The sequence below is a fragment of the Populus nigra genome, chromosome 6 (assembly GCF_951802175.1).
Source record: "Populus nigra chromosome 6, ddPopNigr1.1, whole genome shotgun sequence".
In the NCBI taxonomy this organism is placed as follows: domain Eukaryota; kingdom Viridiplantae; phylum Streptophyta; class Magnoliopsida; order Malpighiales; family Salicaceae; genus Populus; species Populus nigra.
The window spans coordinates 12625519-12642037 of NC_084857.1; the positions used below are offsets into that span (position 1 = coordinate 12625519).

The window sequence follows — 16519 nt, forward strand, 5'->3', positions numbered from 1 at the left end:
AAAAATGTCTCCTTCAATTTAACTTCGGTGGGATTTGTGCCATTTTATTTAAAAATTCTCTTATGTATATTTTAATTAATTTTTTTAAAGTTAATAATTATATAAACTTCTAGTAATCCTGAAATTTATAGAACTCGAATTTATGATTTTTAGTGAGCAAATTTAAAGTCTGATTAAATAAATTACACTCTTGATCAATCACATATTTCCTTCTTAGTAATATGAACCCTTTTTTTTAAAAAAAAAAAAAATTATCCATCCAACTCACTAATAATTTACTCCAGGTAAAAAAGAACACTGCCCGATGGATCCATTTTTCTCATACAAAAATATTCTTCCATTTTCAGATGGTCAGCAATTGCATCAAGATTACCGGGGAGGACAGACAATGAGATCAAGAATGTATGGCACACTCACTTGAAGAAAAGACTCGTACAAAACGGTGAGTCCAAGCCACAACAATACATCAGAATACCAAACTCTAATGCCAATGACACCAAGCTATCAGAATCGGCAAATTCGACTATTCCTTCCCTTTCAGGATCTGAAAGTATAGGGTATGCTCAAATGTCCCCTCAACCCTCTTCAATTGATCACTCCTCAGTCATGAGGAACACTTCAATCACTACTGCAGAAACAAACAGCACCAGCACTAGCATGATCAAAGTTTTTTTTTTTTTAAAAAAAAAGTTGAAAACATGGGCACTGAGGGTCTTGGCTTGGCGGTGAGAGGGGCTTGTCTTCTCCTGCTGCTCCTGGGTTCGAGTTCTCATGTGCACGCCTGTCACCCCCGTGGTGCCTTACATGCTCACTGGGTTTGCAGGGTGTTCAGTGGGTCGTGGGATTAGTCGTGTTGCGCGCAAGTGGCCCTGGACATCCACGTAAATCAAAAAAAAAAATTTGAAAACATGGACTCATCCGAGATTTATCCAGTGATTGATGAAAATTCTTGGTCAGAACCACAAGTGTTTGAGAATTCCAGCATGCCATCAAAATTTCTAGACGACTTACAATTTCCATTCCCTTCAGCAGACACTATGGAACCAGCAGGGTGCTGGTTACGTTCCAGATATTGATGACGACATGAAATTTTGACACCACCTTTTCGCTAAATCTCAGGGAATAAAATAATTTACCAAGGCAATTCGCAGAGGTAAACTATTTGGAGCAGAGCAGAACTATAATGAGGTCTTTTAAAATATTAAATAAGTATATATATATATATTTTTATTTTTTATATATGTTTAAGGAGTGAAGTTATGGACAATCTTTATTTTGTATTTATAGCATTTTGTTAAGTATGAGTAATTTTCTTTTCATAAAACATAATTGATAAATATATTTTATTTATTTTTAATATTTTTTTGGTTAAGTGAGAGTCTTGAACTATTACCCAAGTGATCCTTAATTTAAGTCGGATCTGTTCAATGGACAATGAATTTGAATATTTTTGGTACTGTATTGTCCCTTACATCGAAACTACCAAGGAAGGGAAGAACAATTGGGAAAAAAAGAGGTTGGATGCACTCTTGCGGTTAAACTAGATGGGAGTGTAGTCGCGGTTGCTTTTTAAAATATTTTTTATTTGAAATTATATTAAAATAATATTTTTTTATTTTTTTAAATTATTGTTGATATTAAAACAATTTATAGACACAAAAAAATTATTTTGAAGGAAGGAAAAAAATTTAAACTTTTTTAAAATACTTTTAAAATACAAAAACAAACAAGCTCTTAATTTACATAACTCCTCTGCCTTAAATTCTGAATTTTCCAAAATTCATAGACTAAAAATGGAACTAATACAGTAAACTTTGACGTGTTGCCATGTACATACTATTATTATGACTTGCGAAATTTTCACTGTAGCTTAAGTTATTTTACATTCTCTCACGAATCATTATGAATTATAATAATATTTTTTAAAAAAAATTTTAATTTGATTATTAAAATTTTTGTTTGTACAATTGAATTCTTTTAAGCTCAAATTAGCACTCAATGATAAATTTGTTTTAAAAAGAGAGTTGAAATGAAAGATAGAAGATCAAAGTTAAAAAAACAAGTGAATTAGATGGCGTCTTTAAGCTTTATACAAAATTTTATTTTGGTCTTTTATATTTTTCAGTTTACAGGTGATCGATCATTTTAGTTTTTAGAAATTCAATTTTAATACCAAAATTTATTTCCCTCATTTTTCAATTATTTTTTTGTTAGAGGAGAGAGAGAGAGAGAGAGAGAGAGAGAGAGAGAGAGAGAGAGAGAGAGAGGGCTGTCAGATTCCGATAAAGAGAGAGAAAGTGATCGTTGACAAAGATTTCAACCATCAAAATGATTAAAATTGATGTCAATGAGTTTTATTTAATGAAAAGAGTTTAATTTAAGTGTTTTTTTTCCTTTTACTTGTCCGAAAAGACAAATCTGACCATGTAAATGTTTCTGGAGACATGTTGATTTTAGATTTTTGAGTTTTTTTTTTGTATTTTTGAGGTCATTGTAGATTTATCAAGATGTTTATGGTGTTTTTGATCAAAAAATAGATTAAAATAATTTTTTAAAGGAAAAATCTGACACCTTATTTTTCCAGCCACCTCTGGTCACTGGATTTTGCACAGAGCAAATGTCGTGTTGTTTACTATCTTATTTTACAAAAATCTTGGCAAGCAGACTTGTTAAGAAATTAAACAAAATAAAGCTAGGCATGGGAGTGCAGGTTGGGCTGCAAGCCTCACGTGCTTGGACTAGTTTTTTTTTCTAATATGCTTAGCATTCTTCTTTTTTTTCTTCTTCTTTTTTAAGTTTTGTTGTTTTATATGTGGGTTAAAAAAATTGATAAAAAAAATTATTGAATCCAATTGAATTCATGAATCAAATTACAAATTTAATAGGTTCATTCATGGCATTCAAGATATTTTTTTTTATTTTGCTCAAAACTAAAAAGAAAAATAATTTTATCCAATGACATGCATAACTTCCATCACGAATTTGTTTGATTAACTTGAATTTAATTAGGTTTTTTTTTTTTATTATTATCAGTTAAAGTGGTAGGAAATGGCATGATTATTTTTTTCTAGTCTGTCAAAAACCAGTGGACTGGTTAACTAATTTATATGCACCATGAACAAAACAATACGATGTTCATTAAGGATACTTGTTAATCATGGCACTTTTTAATCTGATAAACTTGGAGAGCACTTTTTTTAATGCATGATGGCATCAGCCTGTGCCCTCAGTTGATTCTTGTAACCGTACGATTATTGGTTCTCCTTGCAATCATTCAGATCTTTAAAGGAATTGACTGATTTACCCTAGGAAAAGATATTTTCTTCTAGAAATAACTATTCCTTGCAAACTAAAAATGACTATTCAAAGCTTCAAAACGCGTTGCTTGCTTTGATTTCCTAGACCCATGTAAAGCTTATTTAGTTATCCGAGAATGTGTTAGATATTTTTTTAAGATTTTTTTATTTGAAATATATTAAAATAATATATTTTTTAAAATTTATTTTTAATATTAACAAATCAAAACAATTAAAAAATAATTTAAAATAAAATATATAAAACATCAGTTCCAAAACGTAGGTCAATAACCCCTTTGATGGATAGCATCCATTGTATCGTTATAGATTTTCTAATTTCAAGAGATTAAAAGGGTGTTTGATAGTGTGGTAGTGGTTACTTTACAAATAACTTTTTATGCCGAAATGCATGCCAATAATTTTTTTTATTTTTTAAAAATTATTTTTGACATCAGTATATCAAAACGATCCAAAACATTCAAATCATATTAAATTTTAATAAAACAAATTTAAAACTTTTAAAAACGTGATTTGTTCCGCGTTTTTAAATATGCTCTAAATCTTTAATGAGAAAGAGAATAATGAGTCCATGCCTTCAAAATCTTGGGTTTGGAAATTAGTTTTGTAATCTCCATCTATAATTTTCTTATTTATTCCCAAAAGATATTTCCATGAAAAAATAAATATATTTATTTCAAATAATAAAAGAATTGGATATAAAACTTGGATGAGGCAAACAAAACTCTTGTTTTTTACAATAATTTTTTTGGAAAACAACTCCTAGTGGACGCGTCAGGACGGAAACTTTCTGCTAGAGTTGTCAGAATTCCATGAATCTACACGCCATGAATCTAGACTAGGATGATCATGGAACAAATTGCTGAGAAACCGGACCTCCTCTTCATATATGAAATTGAGGGGCTGGGATAAATTCAAAACCCCAATCAAATCAAACCCTTGCAAATGTTGACAGAGCATTAAATTCGGGCAGCGTGCGAAGGATTACGGTGGTCAAAAACAACCCCCTATTGTGTCGTTCAAATCATTTAGGGACAACGAAGCTGATAGGGTGGCGCATATAATGATATTTATGGCAGTTTAGTGGTGGAGATATTTTTTGTTTTTGTTTTATATGGTTATTTCTAATTACGAGCTAGTTGATTTTTTTTAATGTTTTTTTTAATTAATTTCCATATTTTTTTCTATGTCATTTCTTAAAAAATTAATTTGTTATTCCAATGAGTGAACCTAATTTGATAAGGGTTTTCTTTTAGATAATTTTTTTAAAATTTTATTATTTAATATTAGATTATTAGAATATTTTGTAAAAAAAAAATCACAATCTCATATTTTAGGTTACAGTAACCTATATTAATTTAAATTATCATTATATGAATATATATATTTTTTATATACTAAAAAAATTAACCTCACTTGCGGCGGCATAACACAGACAAAAAACAAAAACAAAAAAAAACTAGCTACACTTTAGAACGTAAAGGATTGTACCATGGAACCACAAATCAAGTACACGGTTTATAACCAGAACACCAGCCTCGCGATATAACAGTAGAACATATCATACACATTAGAGTCAAAAAAACCTCCACCTATTTCACCAGGTGGCTGGTTATAGTGTTCTAGATACCACCTCCAGGGTCAGGTTATGGTGCAAATTCTGTATATTGGCAACCACTTCCTCCAGGGTCAGGTTATGGTGCAAATTCTGTATATTGGCAACCACTTCTTGATAAAAATAAAAGAATAAAAAAGATGGTATGATGAGAATTCCCTGCTGGAAAGTGTAAAATAACCCACGTACCTTGTATTTTTACCACCATAAAAAACCATGCAAATGTGGAAATTTAACATCATCTTCTATCAAACATTATTCCCAAAGACGCAAATAGTTCATCCAATGCAATGCATACGCGTAAGAATAGATCAAGCATGGCATTCATATTCATGATAGTAATTCATATTTATTATGACCGAAATCTTAAGTGCGGATTGTTTATCATCATTTACGGTTTTGAAAAATAAACAATTAGTTATTGATTTTTACACTTGTGAATCCTAAGTTTACAACTTTAATACCTGAACCTGCCATCGAATTGCAGATCTGTGCATGCTTGGGTCATCAAGTGCGTTAGATTGCAAGGTTCCAAAACGACAATAATAGGAGGACGAGGTAAAATAGGTGAGCTGAATTCTGGTGAAGTTTGCATCAAGCTCAAGAAATTCTACTGCTATCCATTATTTTCAGTTTCCCAAAAACGAGGATAGGCACAGATATTCGAGGGTTTGAACTATCCAACACAACTGTCAGCTCTCCCAACAAGTCCAAGTCACACCACAGATCAGCCAGTGGTCTGGAAAATCTCACAGGTACCCATAGTATCACGTTTCAAAGGAGAAAGAAGGTCAAAACTCAAAAACACAAACAGCTGTCAAATAATTACCCTGAAAACTCAGTGTATATGCAACTATTGAAATTTCAATCGATGAAACACCACAAAAATTCAAACATCCTCATATCTTATGATAGTCTTTAACAAGGTAAGATCCAAAGAGGCAGCTCTCATCTAGGAACAACAGTAGCTTTATTAAAAAACTTAACACTGCCCGCTGGTTTGGAAGGTGAGAGGCCCACTTACTACATGCCTATGACAGGAAACGAGCATCTAAGTGAGACACGAGTAAGCAAGAGCCTTCTCCTCAGAAAGCTCATCTGCTGTCAAATCCAACTTTTTCCTTGAGAATTCATCAATGCTAAGACCTGAGTCACAGAATGAGGCCATAAAACAGTTGTAATTATCCATGAAAGCTGAAGTTCAAGATAGATATGAACTGAATTACTACAAACTTTTCGTACAAAGGCAAAATTAAAAGAAAAACATATAATTTTGCTTGCTTGTGCAAAAAACAAGATGAGAATATCCTTGAAATAAAAGTTTCAAACATGGTTTTCTATACTTCCAACCACAATATGGTTGGGTAAGGAACCAAAGAAAGAGAATCAAAACTCTACTATCATTAATATACATCATGATTCCCTCACGTATATTAAGACCTATTATTAGATGTAGTGGCAGCATAAAATAGAATGAAAGAGGTTAATAATAAATTTTTCATCACTAAAAATTTACTTTTGTAAGCCTTCCACAAAATCTGCTTAAGAATATGGAAAATAACAAATTTGAACAGAAAAGAGAAGTGCACTGCATGGGAAACAAGAAAAAGATCAGGCTTGTAGAGATCCAAAAGTGCTGCATCATAAAAATATATGCAAGCACCAGCAAAATCCATAAACACGTTACCAAAATGCCCTTAAAATAGATAATATCTGATTCTATTATAATCTCATATATTGGCATAAAATCATGATGAATGAGTGCTATGTGACGATATTTTATTTGGTACACCCTTACCTTGAACAATTTTCCACTCTCCATTCTGACAAGTAACAGGGAAGGAATAAATTAGACCAGCTGGTACATTGTACGAGCCATCAGAGTACACCCCCATTGAAACCCAGGTGCCCTACATTAAAGAAAAAAAATCATACCACAAAACACGACAAGATTAATTTAACATTGGAAAGCAGGTAGAGCACTGTCAAACCTCAGGAGTTCCAAGAACCCAATCATGAATGTGGTCACAAGCAGAGCTAGCAGCAGATAATGCACTTGAAAGCTTTCGTGCTTTAATGATTGCAGCACCACGTTGTTGAACAGTAGTAATGAACTCTGCATTCAACCTTAAACCAAGAAATACAATTACCATTGTGATCCACAACTTTCGAAAATAAAATAGAGTTTAAACAGAAATACAATCATTAATACCATGCATCATCCTTAACAAGCTCCCGCACGGGTTTCTCCCCAGCTGGAGTCTTAACAGTAGCATGGTTGACATCAGGGTACTGAGTAGATGAGTGATTCCCCCAAATAATCACATTTTTAACATCAGAGACTTGGACATTCAACCTCTCTGAAATTTGACCAAGTGCCCTGTTATGGTCCAGTCTTGTCAAACAAGTAATGTTTTTCTCAGGAATAGATGGTGCAAATTCCTTTAAAATCAATGCATTGGTGTTTGCTGGGTTAGCAACAACCAAAACCTGAAGATAACAAAAAGAAACGATAATTAAAATGAAATTTAAGTCTGAATTGTTCAAGTGATGCGGCTCTAAACGCGTTCAGTTTGATACATGTAACAGTAGCTAGAATTTCACAGGATGTCTCAAACTAAAAATAATATAGAGGACATGTATTTCCATTATAATTCAATAGATCCCTCGAATTTCTCTCAGTCTAAATACATGTGTTTCTATTTAACAATACACAATCCAATTACCGTTTAAACAAAGCACCCAAACACAGATTTTTTTGTTAATTTTTTGAAACACGGTACCTTGCAGTTTGCAGCTGCATGCTTCTCAAGAGCAGAAGCCTGTGACTTGTAAATTGACACATTTTTAGACATCACATCTTTTCTCTCCATTCCTTCCTTCCTTGGGAAGCCACCAACCATTACTGCAATGTTAACCCCGGTGCAGGCCTCCACAACATCAGTTGTAGCAACAACACCTATTGCAAATATTTTGGGTCAGATCTTGTGATCGTTCAACTAATTCCTCACAATCCCACATGTTGCACCATAAAAAAATCATTCTTCGACAACTTGTCTGGTCATTTTGAAAAGGGACATGAAGGGCAGATACCTTTAAGAAGAGGAAATGCAGCATCTACCAACTCCATCTTCACACCATTCAATGCCTCGGCTGCAGGTGGGATATCTAGCATGTGGAGGATCACAGGCTGGTCAGGACCAAGCATCACTCCCCTAGCAATCATGGGGACAAGAGCATATCCAATTTGTCCTGCAAACCCAACCACACATTCACTTTGTTACATTGCAGTTTATAAATCACATAGCTATACGCGTACATTCAAGAATTGATATCAACAAAATGAGAATTAACAAATATAAAAAAACATGGATAATTTGATTTTTTATGCATTATCGCAAATAATACTTGAGCGATCACAATCAATAATTTTAATTGAATCGCAGATATACACGTATCAAGACACGATCATTAAAATGAAGCGTGCAATTCAATTAAAACAGACTCTGAAATAGTGTCGCATCAAACAGTAACCGCCAACTCTTAATTACATGAAGCACGTAATAATAATAATCGATTCAACTAACTTCGCCTTCAAAACTCAATCTAGTCATGAGCATGTTACACTAGATCAATATCTACAAGATTAAGATCAATAATTTTTCTAGGTCTATCGTCAATAACAACCATCAGTGATAGATCTGTGGCAAAGTTAGTGTGAGTTAAGGTTTTGTTTTTAGTTTTGTTATAGTACCTGCAGCTCCAGTAACGAGAACGCGAGCGGGTTCCTTTGCCATTGGTGAAGATCTAGAGAGACACAGAGAGGAAAACCGATTCTTTTAAGATCGTTCGTCGATAACGAAGTGAGAGTGGAAAGAGGCTACTCTTGAGCGAGAGGAGTTCTTTGTGCGTGTGGAAATGGATAATGCCAGGGAATAATAGGATATGTACAAGGTTGTTAGTTTAGGAAGACCGACGTCGTTTTGTTGACTCTCTCTTCTTAAAAAAAATTTTAAGTAGCGGACATCACGCGTTTGCCCTGCTAGCTCTCGGTTGAGCTGTGGTTAGTTGCACCGAATTATATACGGGTTGATTAATTTTTAAAATGTTTTTTTTTAAATATATATATTAAAATAATATTTTTTTTTAAAAAAAATTATTTTTTATGTTAATAAGATATTTAATTTTTAAAAAAATTAATTTTTTAAAAAACTCTATTTAAAATACAATTTCAAACATTTCTTTAAATAAGGTTAAAAACGTCAACGTATCACCTATCCTCTAGAGGGCTAGGACATGGTTTTTAAGTACATCAACGGTCCGATCTTTGATTGCTGATCACCTGATGAAGATGTAAAATCGTGGTCATAGTAAAGAATTTTACTACATAAGCCCAATAATAGCATTTGTTATAGTTTAATACCATATCATATAACAATCACAACAGTATAATTTTTTACAATTAAATTTAGCAACACTTTTAATAATTTATCATCTAAGGAAGACGTGGCGTCCTTGAAGGCATATCTTACAAAAGTATATTTTTAGGAAAAACATCGTCATCAAATATCATAGTTATCAGCTTGTTCCCAACCAGGAGCTTCTCGGTCTGATTCTATCACCACCATGTCGCATGCTCATCTTCCTCATTTAAACTTAGTTTTTAAAGCAATCTTCAGAAGAAAAATAAACTTATATAATAAAAACAAAAGAAAACAGACTGGGCATGGAGTTGAGCGCAGTTTGTCTGTCAATAATTAGAATTTTATTTATACATGTTTTAAAAATATATTTATGTGTTTTATGATGATTTTATTGCCTTAAATGTAAAAACATAAATTATTTTAATATATTTTTAAATAAAAATTACTTTTAAAAAGCACATTGATCATGTTATCTAACATACACTTCACAACTAGTGAGTCAACAAACACTAAGAAACCATTTAGAACACGGTGTAAGTTGTATTTCTAAAAAATTTTAAATTTTTTTTTTGCTAAAATTTAATATAGTTTATATGTTTTGGATTTTTTTGATATACTGATGTTAAAAATAATTTTTAAAAAATAAAAAAATATTATTGACATGTATTTCGACATGAAAAGTTATTTGAAAAACAATCATTACCACACTGTCAAACACACTTTAACAAGTCATCCATGTGGATGTTGCGTCATTTAACATCATATTCAACCTGGGGTTTAGATCCTGCTTTTTAAAATATTTTTGTTTGAAAAAAATGTTAAATTAATTTTTTAGATTTTTTTATAATTTTAATATTAAAAAAAATTAGTTGAATACATTTTAAAAATTAGTTGATACCGTTTTCTCAAGGATATGGTGCTTTGCACATATAGTAGTTTGTTTGCTCGAGTTCCTTCTGCTGTTTTCTACACTGCGCATCTACCAGATTGCTGGAAATTTTTTAGAATTTTACATTGTGTGAAAAACAGTCACGTTCCTTTCCTTTCTTGGAATTGCATATGCTTTGTGCTCACATTACTGGGTTTATCTTTCCGTTTGTAATGAATTTCACATCTGTGGATGCTGGAAAGGATTTTGAACTTCGTGTTTTTCTTAGTTTTTTTGTTCAAGGAGACCTCTCTTCCAAACGAGGAGAATGTGTAAATCATAAACACGCTAGTGTTTGGGGTTCCAAATGCTGTAAGCAAACAATTCGTAACAGCTATTGCACTGGCACAGCAGGAATTGAGGCCGCTGAACTGGCAGCAGACTTGATGAAGGCTAATATTGCTCGTAAAACAGCCTCTGTAGGCATATATCCATACTCTTCTAAAATCTTTTCGCAGAGCCTAATGTGCATCTCAAAAGTGTTTCTGATATTCTGCTTTTGATGTCTCCGGTCTCCTTAATTTGATTAGAAATCCTCAGATAAACTTATCAATCATAAAGCAAACATTATGATGAATTAAATCAAGAATATGTGATCTTTTATATGAAAGTAATTTTTAAAATGCAACTTTATGTTGTTTACCAACTAAACAATGAGTACATGTGTTTAAATTCATACCTTTTAATGGAAGGTAGTTGTTCTTGGCAAGGATGACAAGGCCTTTCTCACTCAAATGTCCAAGCTCTTTATATCATAAATCAGTAGAGCAATCTTCAATTGCATTCACCTCTCCTTTAATCACCTTAACTTGTGACATGTAGAGACCCATCTTCTTCCCTTTAGCAACAATTAAAGAATTTCTGGAGAGTTTCTATTTATCATCTCCAAAGTAATTGTGATAGCCTTCTTCATCAAGAGTACCTATAGAGATCAAGTGTAAGCGCATATCAGGTACATGCCTAACATCTTTGAGTAGCAACTTGCACCCAGTATTGGTTTCCAACCAAATATCTCCAATGCCCACAACACTAGCCATCCCTTGATTTCCCATCCTAACTTGACCAAAGTCACCAGCAGTGTAGGATGAGTAAAAATCACGTCGATGTGTAACATGGTAAGAAGCTACTGAATCTGCAACCCAGGTGTTATCTTGACATGTAAAATTAACACAACCACCATCACAAACAATGACAATATCACCATCAAATACAACTGCAGCTGTACCATTCTCTTCATTCTTGTCTTCATCTTTACCATTTTTATCTCTTTTATACTTTCTACAGTCTTTTTGAATATGCCCTGACTTGTCACAATAATAACACTTAAAACCCTTCCTTGACTGAGATCTTCCTCTTAGCTTCCATTTGCTTTTTCTATTGCTGAATTCTCTATCTTGCTTGTCATGAGAGAATCTATTTTGACTTCTCCCTCGGCTTTCTGTAACAAGTACATGAGACTCGGAAGTGCTTGTCATTTTCCTCCTTTTCTCTTCATTGAGGATACCGTCCTTCACTTTCTTCAAAGTGATCTTTCCATTCGGAGTAGAATTGCTAAGTGACACTACCAAAGTCTCCGAACTATCCGGTAATGAACTCAATAGGATTAATGCTTGCATCTCATCGGCTAACTCAAGATTCATCAACGACAGCTGATTTAGGAACCCTTGGAATTCATTTATATGCATTGAAGCATCTTCACCATCTTTGTATTTCAAATTTACAAGGTCTCTAATTACAAAAACCTTGTTTTGTGCACTCTTCTTAACAAAGATTTCTTCCAATATCTTCCAAACTATATAGCAGTCATGTTCTTGAAAAATATGATTAATGAACTTAGAAGATACCCATTTTTTAACATTAGCAGTCGCCTTTCTATTAAGCCCATTCCATTTTGCCTCATCCATCTCATCAGGTTTTATTCCTTTACACTCAAGCGGCAAAGCCAGATCATTGCAATATAAGTTATCCTCCATCATTGTTTTCCATAAAAAATAATTAGAGGAGGTAAGTTTTATCATGCTCGAATCTTCTTTTTCCATTTTAACTGTACAAGAAATTCAATCTACACAACCAGTGCTCTGATACTACTTTGTTGGGAAAACTAGGAACAAATAACCGGACACCAATCTAGCCGGATCAATTCACAATTCACAAGTTCCAATTCTTTTTTCTCTTTGTGCAATCAAAATCAGGATCAAACAATCAACAAATATAATGCAACAATCACACAAATCAATACCAAGATTTTTATGTGGAAAACCCAATGCGAGAAAAACCACGGGACCTTAGTTCATCTAAAAACTTCCATTATCAACAAATAATGGGTTTATAATTGTCATTCCTCAGATTTAACTAAGGGCTACAACATATATATCATCAAGAACAACCTATTCTTGGAATACAATAAGATTAAAGAGAGAAATGTTTGAGAAAAGCTCACAACACTAACAACTCTATTTTTTTATCAAAAGACTAGCTTTCACACCACCAATCTTCTATCCAACCGTTCAGAATGAAGAGTAACATGTCTAGACGCTTCTATCAAAATCTCAGCCTGATCCAACGATGAACGAGCTGGAAATCAAAGAAAAAAGATAGACTACTCTGCTGCCTCTTCTTCTTTCTTTCTCACGTTTTTCTCCTCTGTTTTTGCTTTCTTTCAATTCTGTTCTACTCTGTCTGCCTTCTACAGTGGCAGACCATATATTAATTCAAAGAGGCAACCAGCTGCCTCTTACTAACTAATGTGGTGGTCCCACCATCACATGGTGCGGGACCACACACAATAAGAACAAATGAAGAGTGCGGCATTGCTGCTGCAGCTGAGTTTCTGTCAATGAAACTATTCCCTTTTCTCTTACTTCAAAGTTTTGTAATCATTCACTTATTTCAACTATAAAATCAATTTTTAATTTTCCTCTTACTTTATTTTAATAACTAAATATTATTTTTTTTGTATAAAAAAATAATTTAGTCACGTTGCGGATCGTTAACATCAAGACTAGTCTTTGTTTTAATCACCATTCATTCAAAAAGCTAATTTAATTCATAGATTATTTAATCCAGGATAAGTAAAAATTCAAACATGGATATTGAGCTGAGTTTGATCATTTACAAGATTAATGTTGATGGAGGAACGAACACGACCACATTTGGAATCCAACATTTGGTATGCAATATTATTTGAATTTGAATAGTAGAACTTTCCCAATTAATTTTGGAAATGAACCGAACATGGCTTTAATTGAATATGCTAGACATGGTCCGGCCACGTGAAAATTTCATTTCTTTCACCTTTTCCGTACAGTTTGTGAGGATATGGCAAGACTTGCGCACACTGTTCTTTACTTTTCCTTTCTAATTTTAATTATTTTTGCAAGGGAAAAGCAGTGGCCACCGACTCCCTAGCTTGCTTTCCAGCTTCCTCCACACTTTAGGAAGCAATTTACAGCTAGAATGAAGACATACTATAGCAGAAATTCACAAACAGGGGTGGTCTCAGCACTAGGCTCTGTGAGAATGCCAGCGGACTTGTATCCATACAGACGACCTGTCGTCAACAGTTTCAAATCGATGACAGGTCGTGTTTTGTTGTCCAGTATGTTTGTTTTTGGATGATAGTTGTCTGGCTTCTTGTACACATAAGTTAGACCCGTTTGGAATTTAAGTTCCAGCTTGTTTTTTTTTAAATTAAATTTATTTTTATTTTAAATTATATTTTAAGTATTTTTAGATTGTTTTGGCAAGTAAATATCAAAAATAAATTTTAAAATATAAAAAAATATTAATTTAATATATTTTGAAATAAAATACATTTAAAAAAATAATATTTAAATATATGAAAATGTGCATACCAAGAACAAATAGATTAGTCGTTGCCATGTAGAGCCGCCTCCCTTGAAGAAACGCGATATTGAAAGAAAAGGCCAAGAAACCACAAATCGTTTACAGAATCTCCCATCATCAAAGTTACCACATTTTTCTACCTCCTGATGTACGCCCTCGCGTTCTATTGGTGGTGTTGAAGAAAACAATTGCTCTACTCTAACCCTCTCTTTTTGAAATTCCAACACTAATTACAAGTTGCCCACTCCTACTCCTCTACCATGCTCTATATAAAAGAGCTAAGCAAGCAGCTGAGAACAAGAAGCAGGTAAAAATAATCTGATGGCAAACACAGAGCAGGTGAAGCTTTTGGGGTTCTGGGCTAGCCCCTTCGCTCGCAGGGTAGAATGGGCTTTGAAGCTCAAGGGTGTCGATTATGAGTACATAGAGGAAGATATATTCAACAAGAGTTCTCTGCTCATGGAGTTAAATCCTGTCCATAAAAAAGTTCCGGTGCTTGTGCATGGCCAGAAAGTGATCGCCGAGTCATTTGTTATTCTTGAGTTTATCGATGAGACATGGAAACAATTTCCACTGATGCCTCAAGATCCTTACGAAAGAGCTAAGGCACGGTTCTGGGCTAAATTTGCCGAAGAGAAGGTGATTGATTATTGCTTAGCATTCGCTTGATTTGTTAATTGCTTGATTTTTAATTTTATTAGTATTTGATATATTTAATTAGTTAACATTTTGTGTCGGAAAGATATTTGCGATGCCAGTTTGAAGAGAGACACAAATATATTGAATTCTATCAAAAAAATTTAAAAAAATCATATAGAATTAAAAATTATTTTCTTTTTTATTTTTCTCTTCTCCTTATATCTATCATTTTTTATTATTTATTGAACATCGTGAAATTATTCTATGGTTCGGCAATAAAAGGGATTTCTTTAAAATATTATTTTTGAGTGGAACACGTTAGTGATTACACTTTGATTTTTCTTTCTTTTTCTAATGTTAGCCATCAGGACTTTATTGCAATTAAAATCCAATTTTAAACAAAAATTTAAACGTAGATGAGAAGAGTGGATGTGAGTCTGTCATGTGTTATTATATATTTTTAACATCTCCATGTCAAAATCATAAAAAAGTATAATTTTTTTTTTAAAAAAAAAAACATGCATTATCAAAAATATATGAGAATTGGGAGATAAATAACCTAAAATAAAAGGTCCAATAAATCTCAAAGATTGTTTTATCTCCATGAATTTCTTGATTGATCCTCGCAACAATCAAATGTGGGTGTGCGATTAAACATTATGGTTTCGATTTTGTAATGCCAATATTTCAATTAATTTCCTATTTTTCTGAAGATTCTGGATGGTGCATGGATTGCAATGTGCTCCCTGGGAGAGGAGAAGGAGAAGGCAATAAAACTGACCGTTGAAGCCATGGAAAAGATAGAGGGAGAGCTAAAAGGGAAGCAATTTTTTGGAGGAGAGAACATCGGCTACCTGGACATTGCAATGGGATGGATGTCTTACTGGCTGCCAGTGTGGGAAGAAGTTGGGTCCATGAAGATAGTAAATCCTCTGCAATTTCCAGCAACAACTTCATGGATGAACAAGTTTCTCGACCATCCTGTGATCAAGGAAAACTTACCACCTCGAGACAAGATGATCATTTATTTCCAGAATCGAAGCACAGAGCTTGCTTCCAGGCCTCATAACTGGTTTCGGACTTGATGGCCATTGGCTATATAAGTATGCTTGTTTCCCTATCAGAATAAATTTAGAGCTGAATTATATTATGCAATACAAGTTGAATAAAGGGTCAACCTCACTTCAGCCCCTAACTTGTTACCCATTTCCTATTTTCTAATCAAATGTATCCTTTTAGAAATCCTCAATCAAGTTCTTGTGTTCTTGGAATTATTTTAAGAAAAATGGCACAAGATGACGTCTTTTTATTTCATAAATTACAAAGTTTAGACGAGAAACATGAAAATCAATTTAGAATTTCTGGTATTTTAATGATCAAATTAACATAAAATTAGGTTGATGACCTAATTGAAAATTAGTGTATAAATTGGGGGCCAATAAAGAGGTTGTCATAACCCAATTTTTTACTCTATTTACTTTATTAAAAAAAATCAAAATAATAATAATAAAATAAATGAGGATTAAATTGAAATTTGGGCAAAAGCAACATAAATTGGAAGTTGGGGACTTAATTGAACTTGAAATTAGTTTAATTAATGAAATCAGGGGTTTAATTGAAGAAACACCAAAGTTTGGAGCTGATTCGGGTTACAATTGCAAGAAATTAACGTACAAGGATCATGTTGTAAATGGCGTTAAATCCAAGGCTTCAATTGCAATTGATCCAGGGGCAAAATTGAAAATAGCCGTTT

The 16519-nt window shown here is 33.1% G+C and overlaps 2 protein-coding genes across 2 annotated transcripts; one reads left to right on the forward strand and one right to left on the reverse strand.

Annotated features, from left to right (window-relative positions):
* Window positions 1-5727: 5727 nt before the first annotated feature.
* On the reverse strand, window positions 5728-8866 carry LOC133695842 (malate dehydrogenase). Its single transcript, XM_062117806.1, has 7 exons — window positions 8684-8866; window positions 8023-8181; window positions 7713-7888; window positions 7142-7419; window positions 6921-7056; window positions 6728-6839; window positions 5728-6075 (listed from the first exon to the last, which is right to left on the reverse strand). Exons 1-7 carry the CDS (start codon window positions 8724-8726, stop codon window positions 5981-5983), a joined length of 999 nt encoding a protein of 332 aa, XP_061973790.1. The 5' UTR covers window positions 8727-8866; the 3' UTR covers window positions 5728-5980.
* Window positions 8867-14137: 5271 nt separating this feature from the next.
* LOC133696126 (probable glutathione S-transferase) lies at window positions 14138-16015 on the forward strand. Its single transcript, XM_062118179.1, has 2 exons — window positions 14138-14766; window positions 15480-16015. Exons 1-2 carry the CDS (start codon window positions 14449-14451, stop codon window positions 15849-15851), a joined length of 690 nt encoding a protein of 229 aa, XP_061974163.1. The 5' UTR covers window positions 14138-14448; the 3' UTR covers window positions 15852-16015.
* Window positions 16016-16519: the final 504 nt, after the last annotated feature.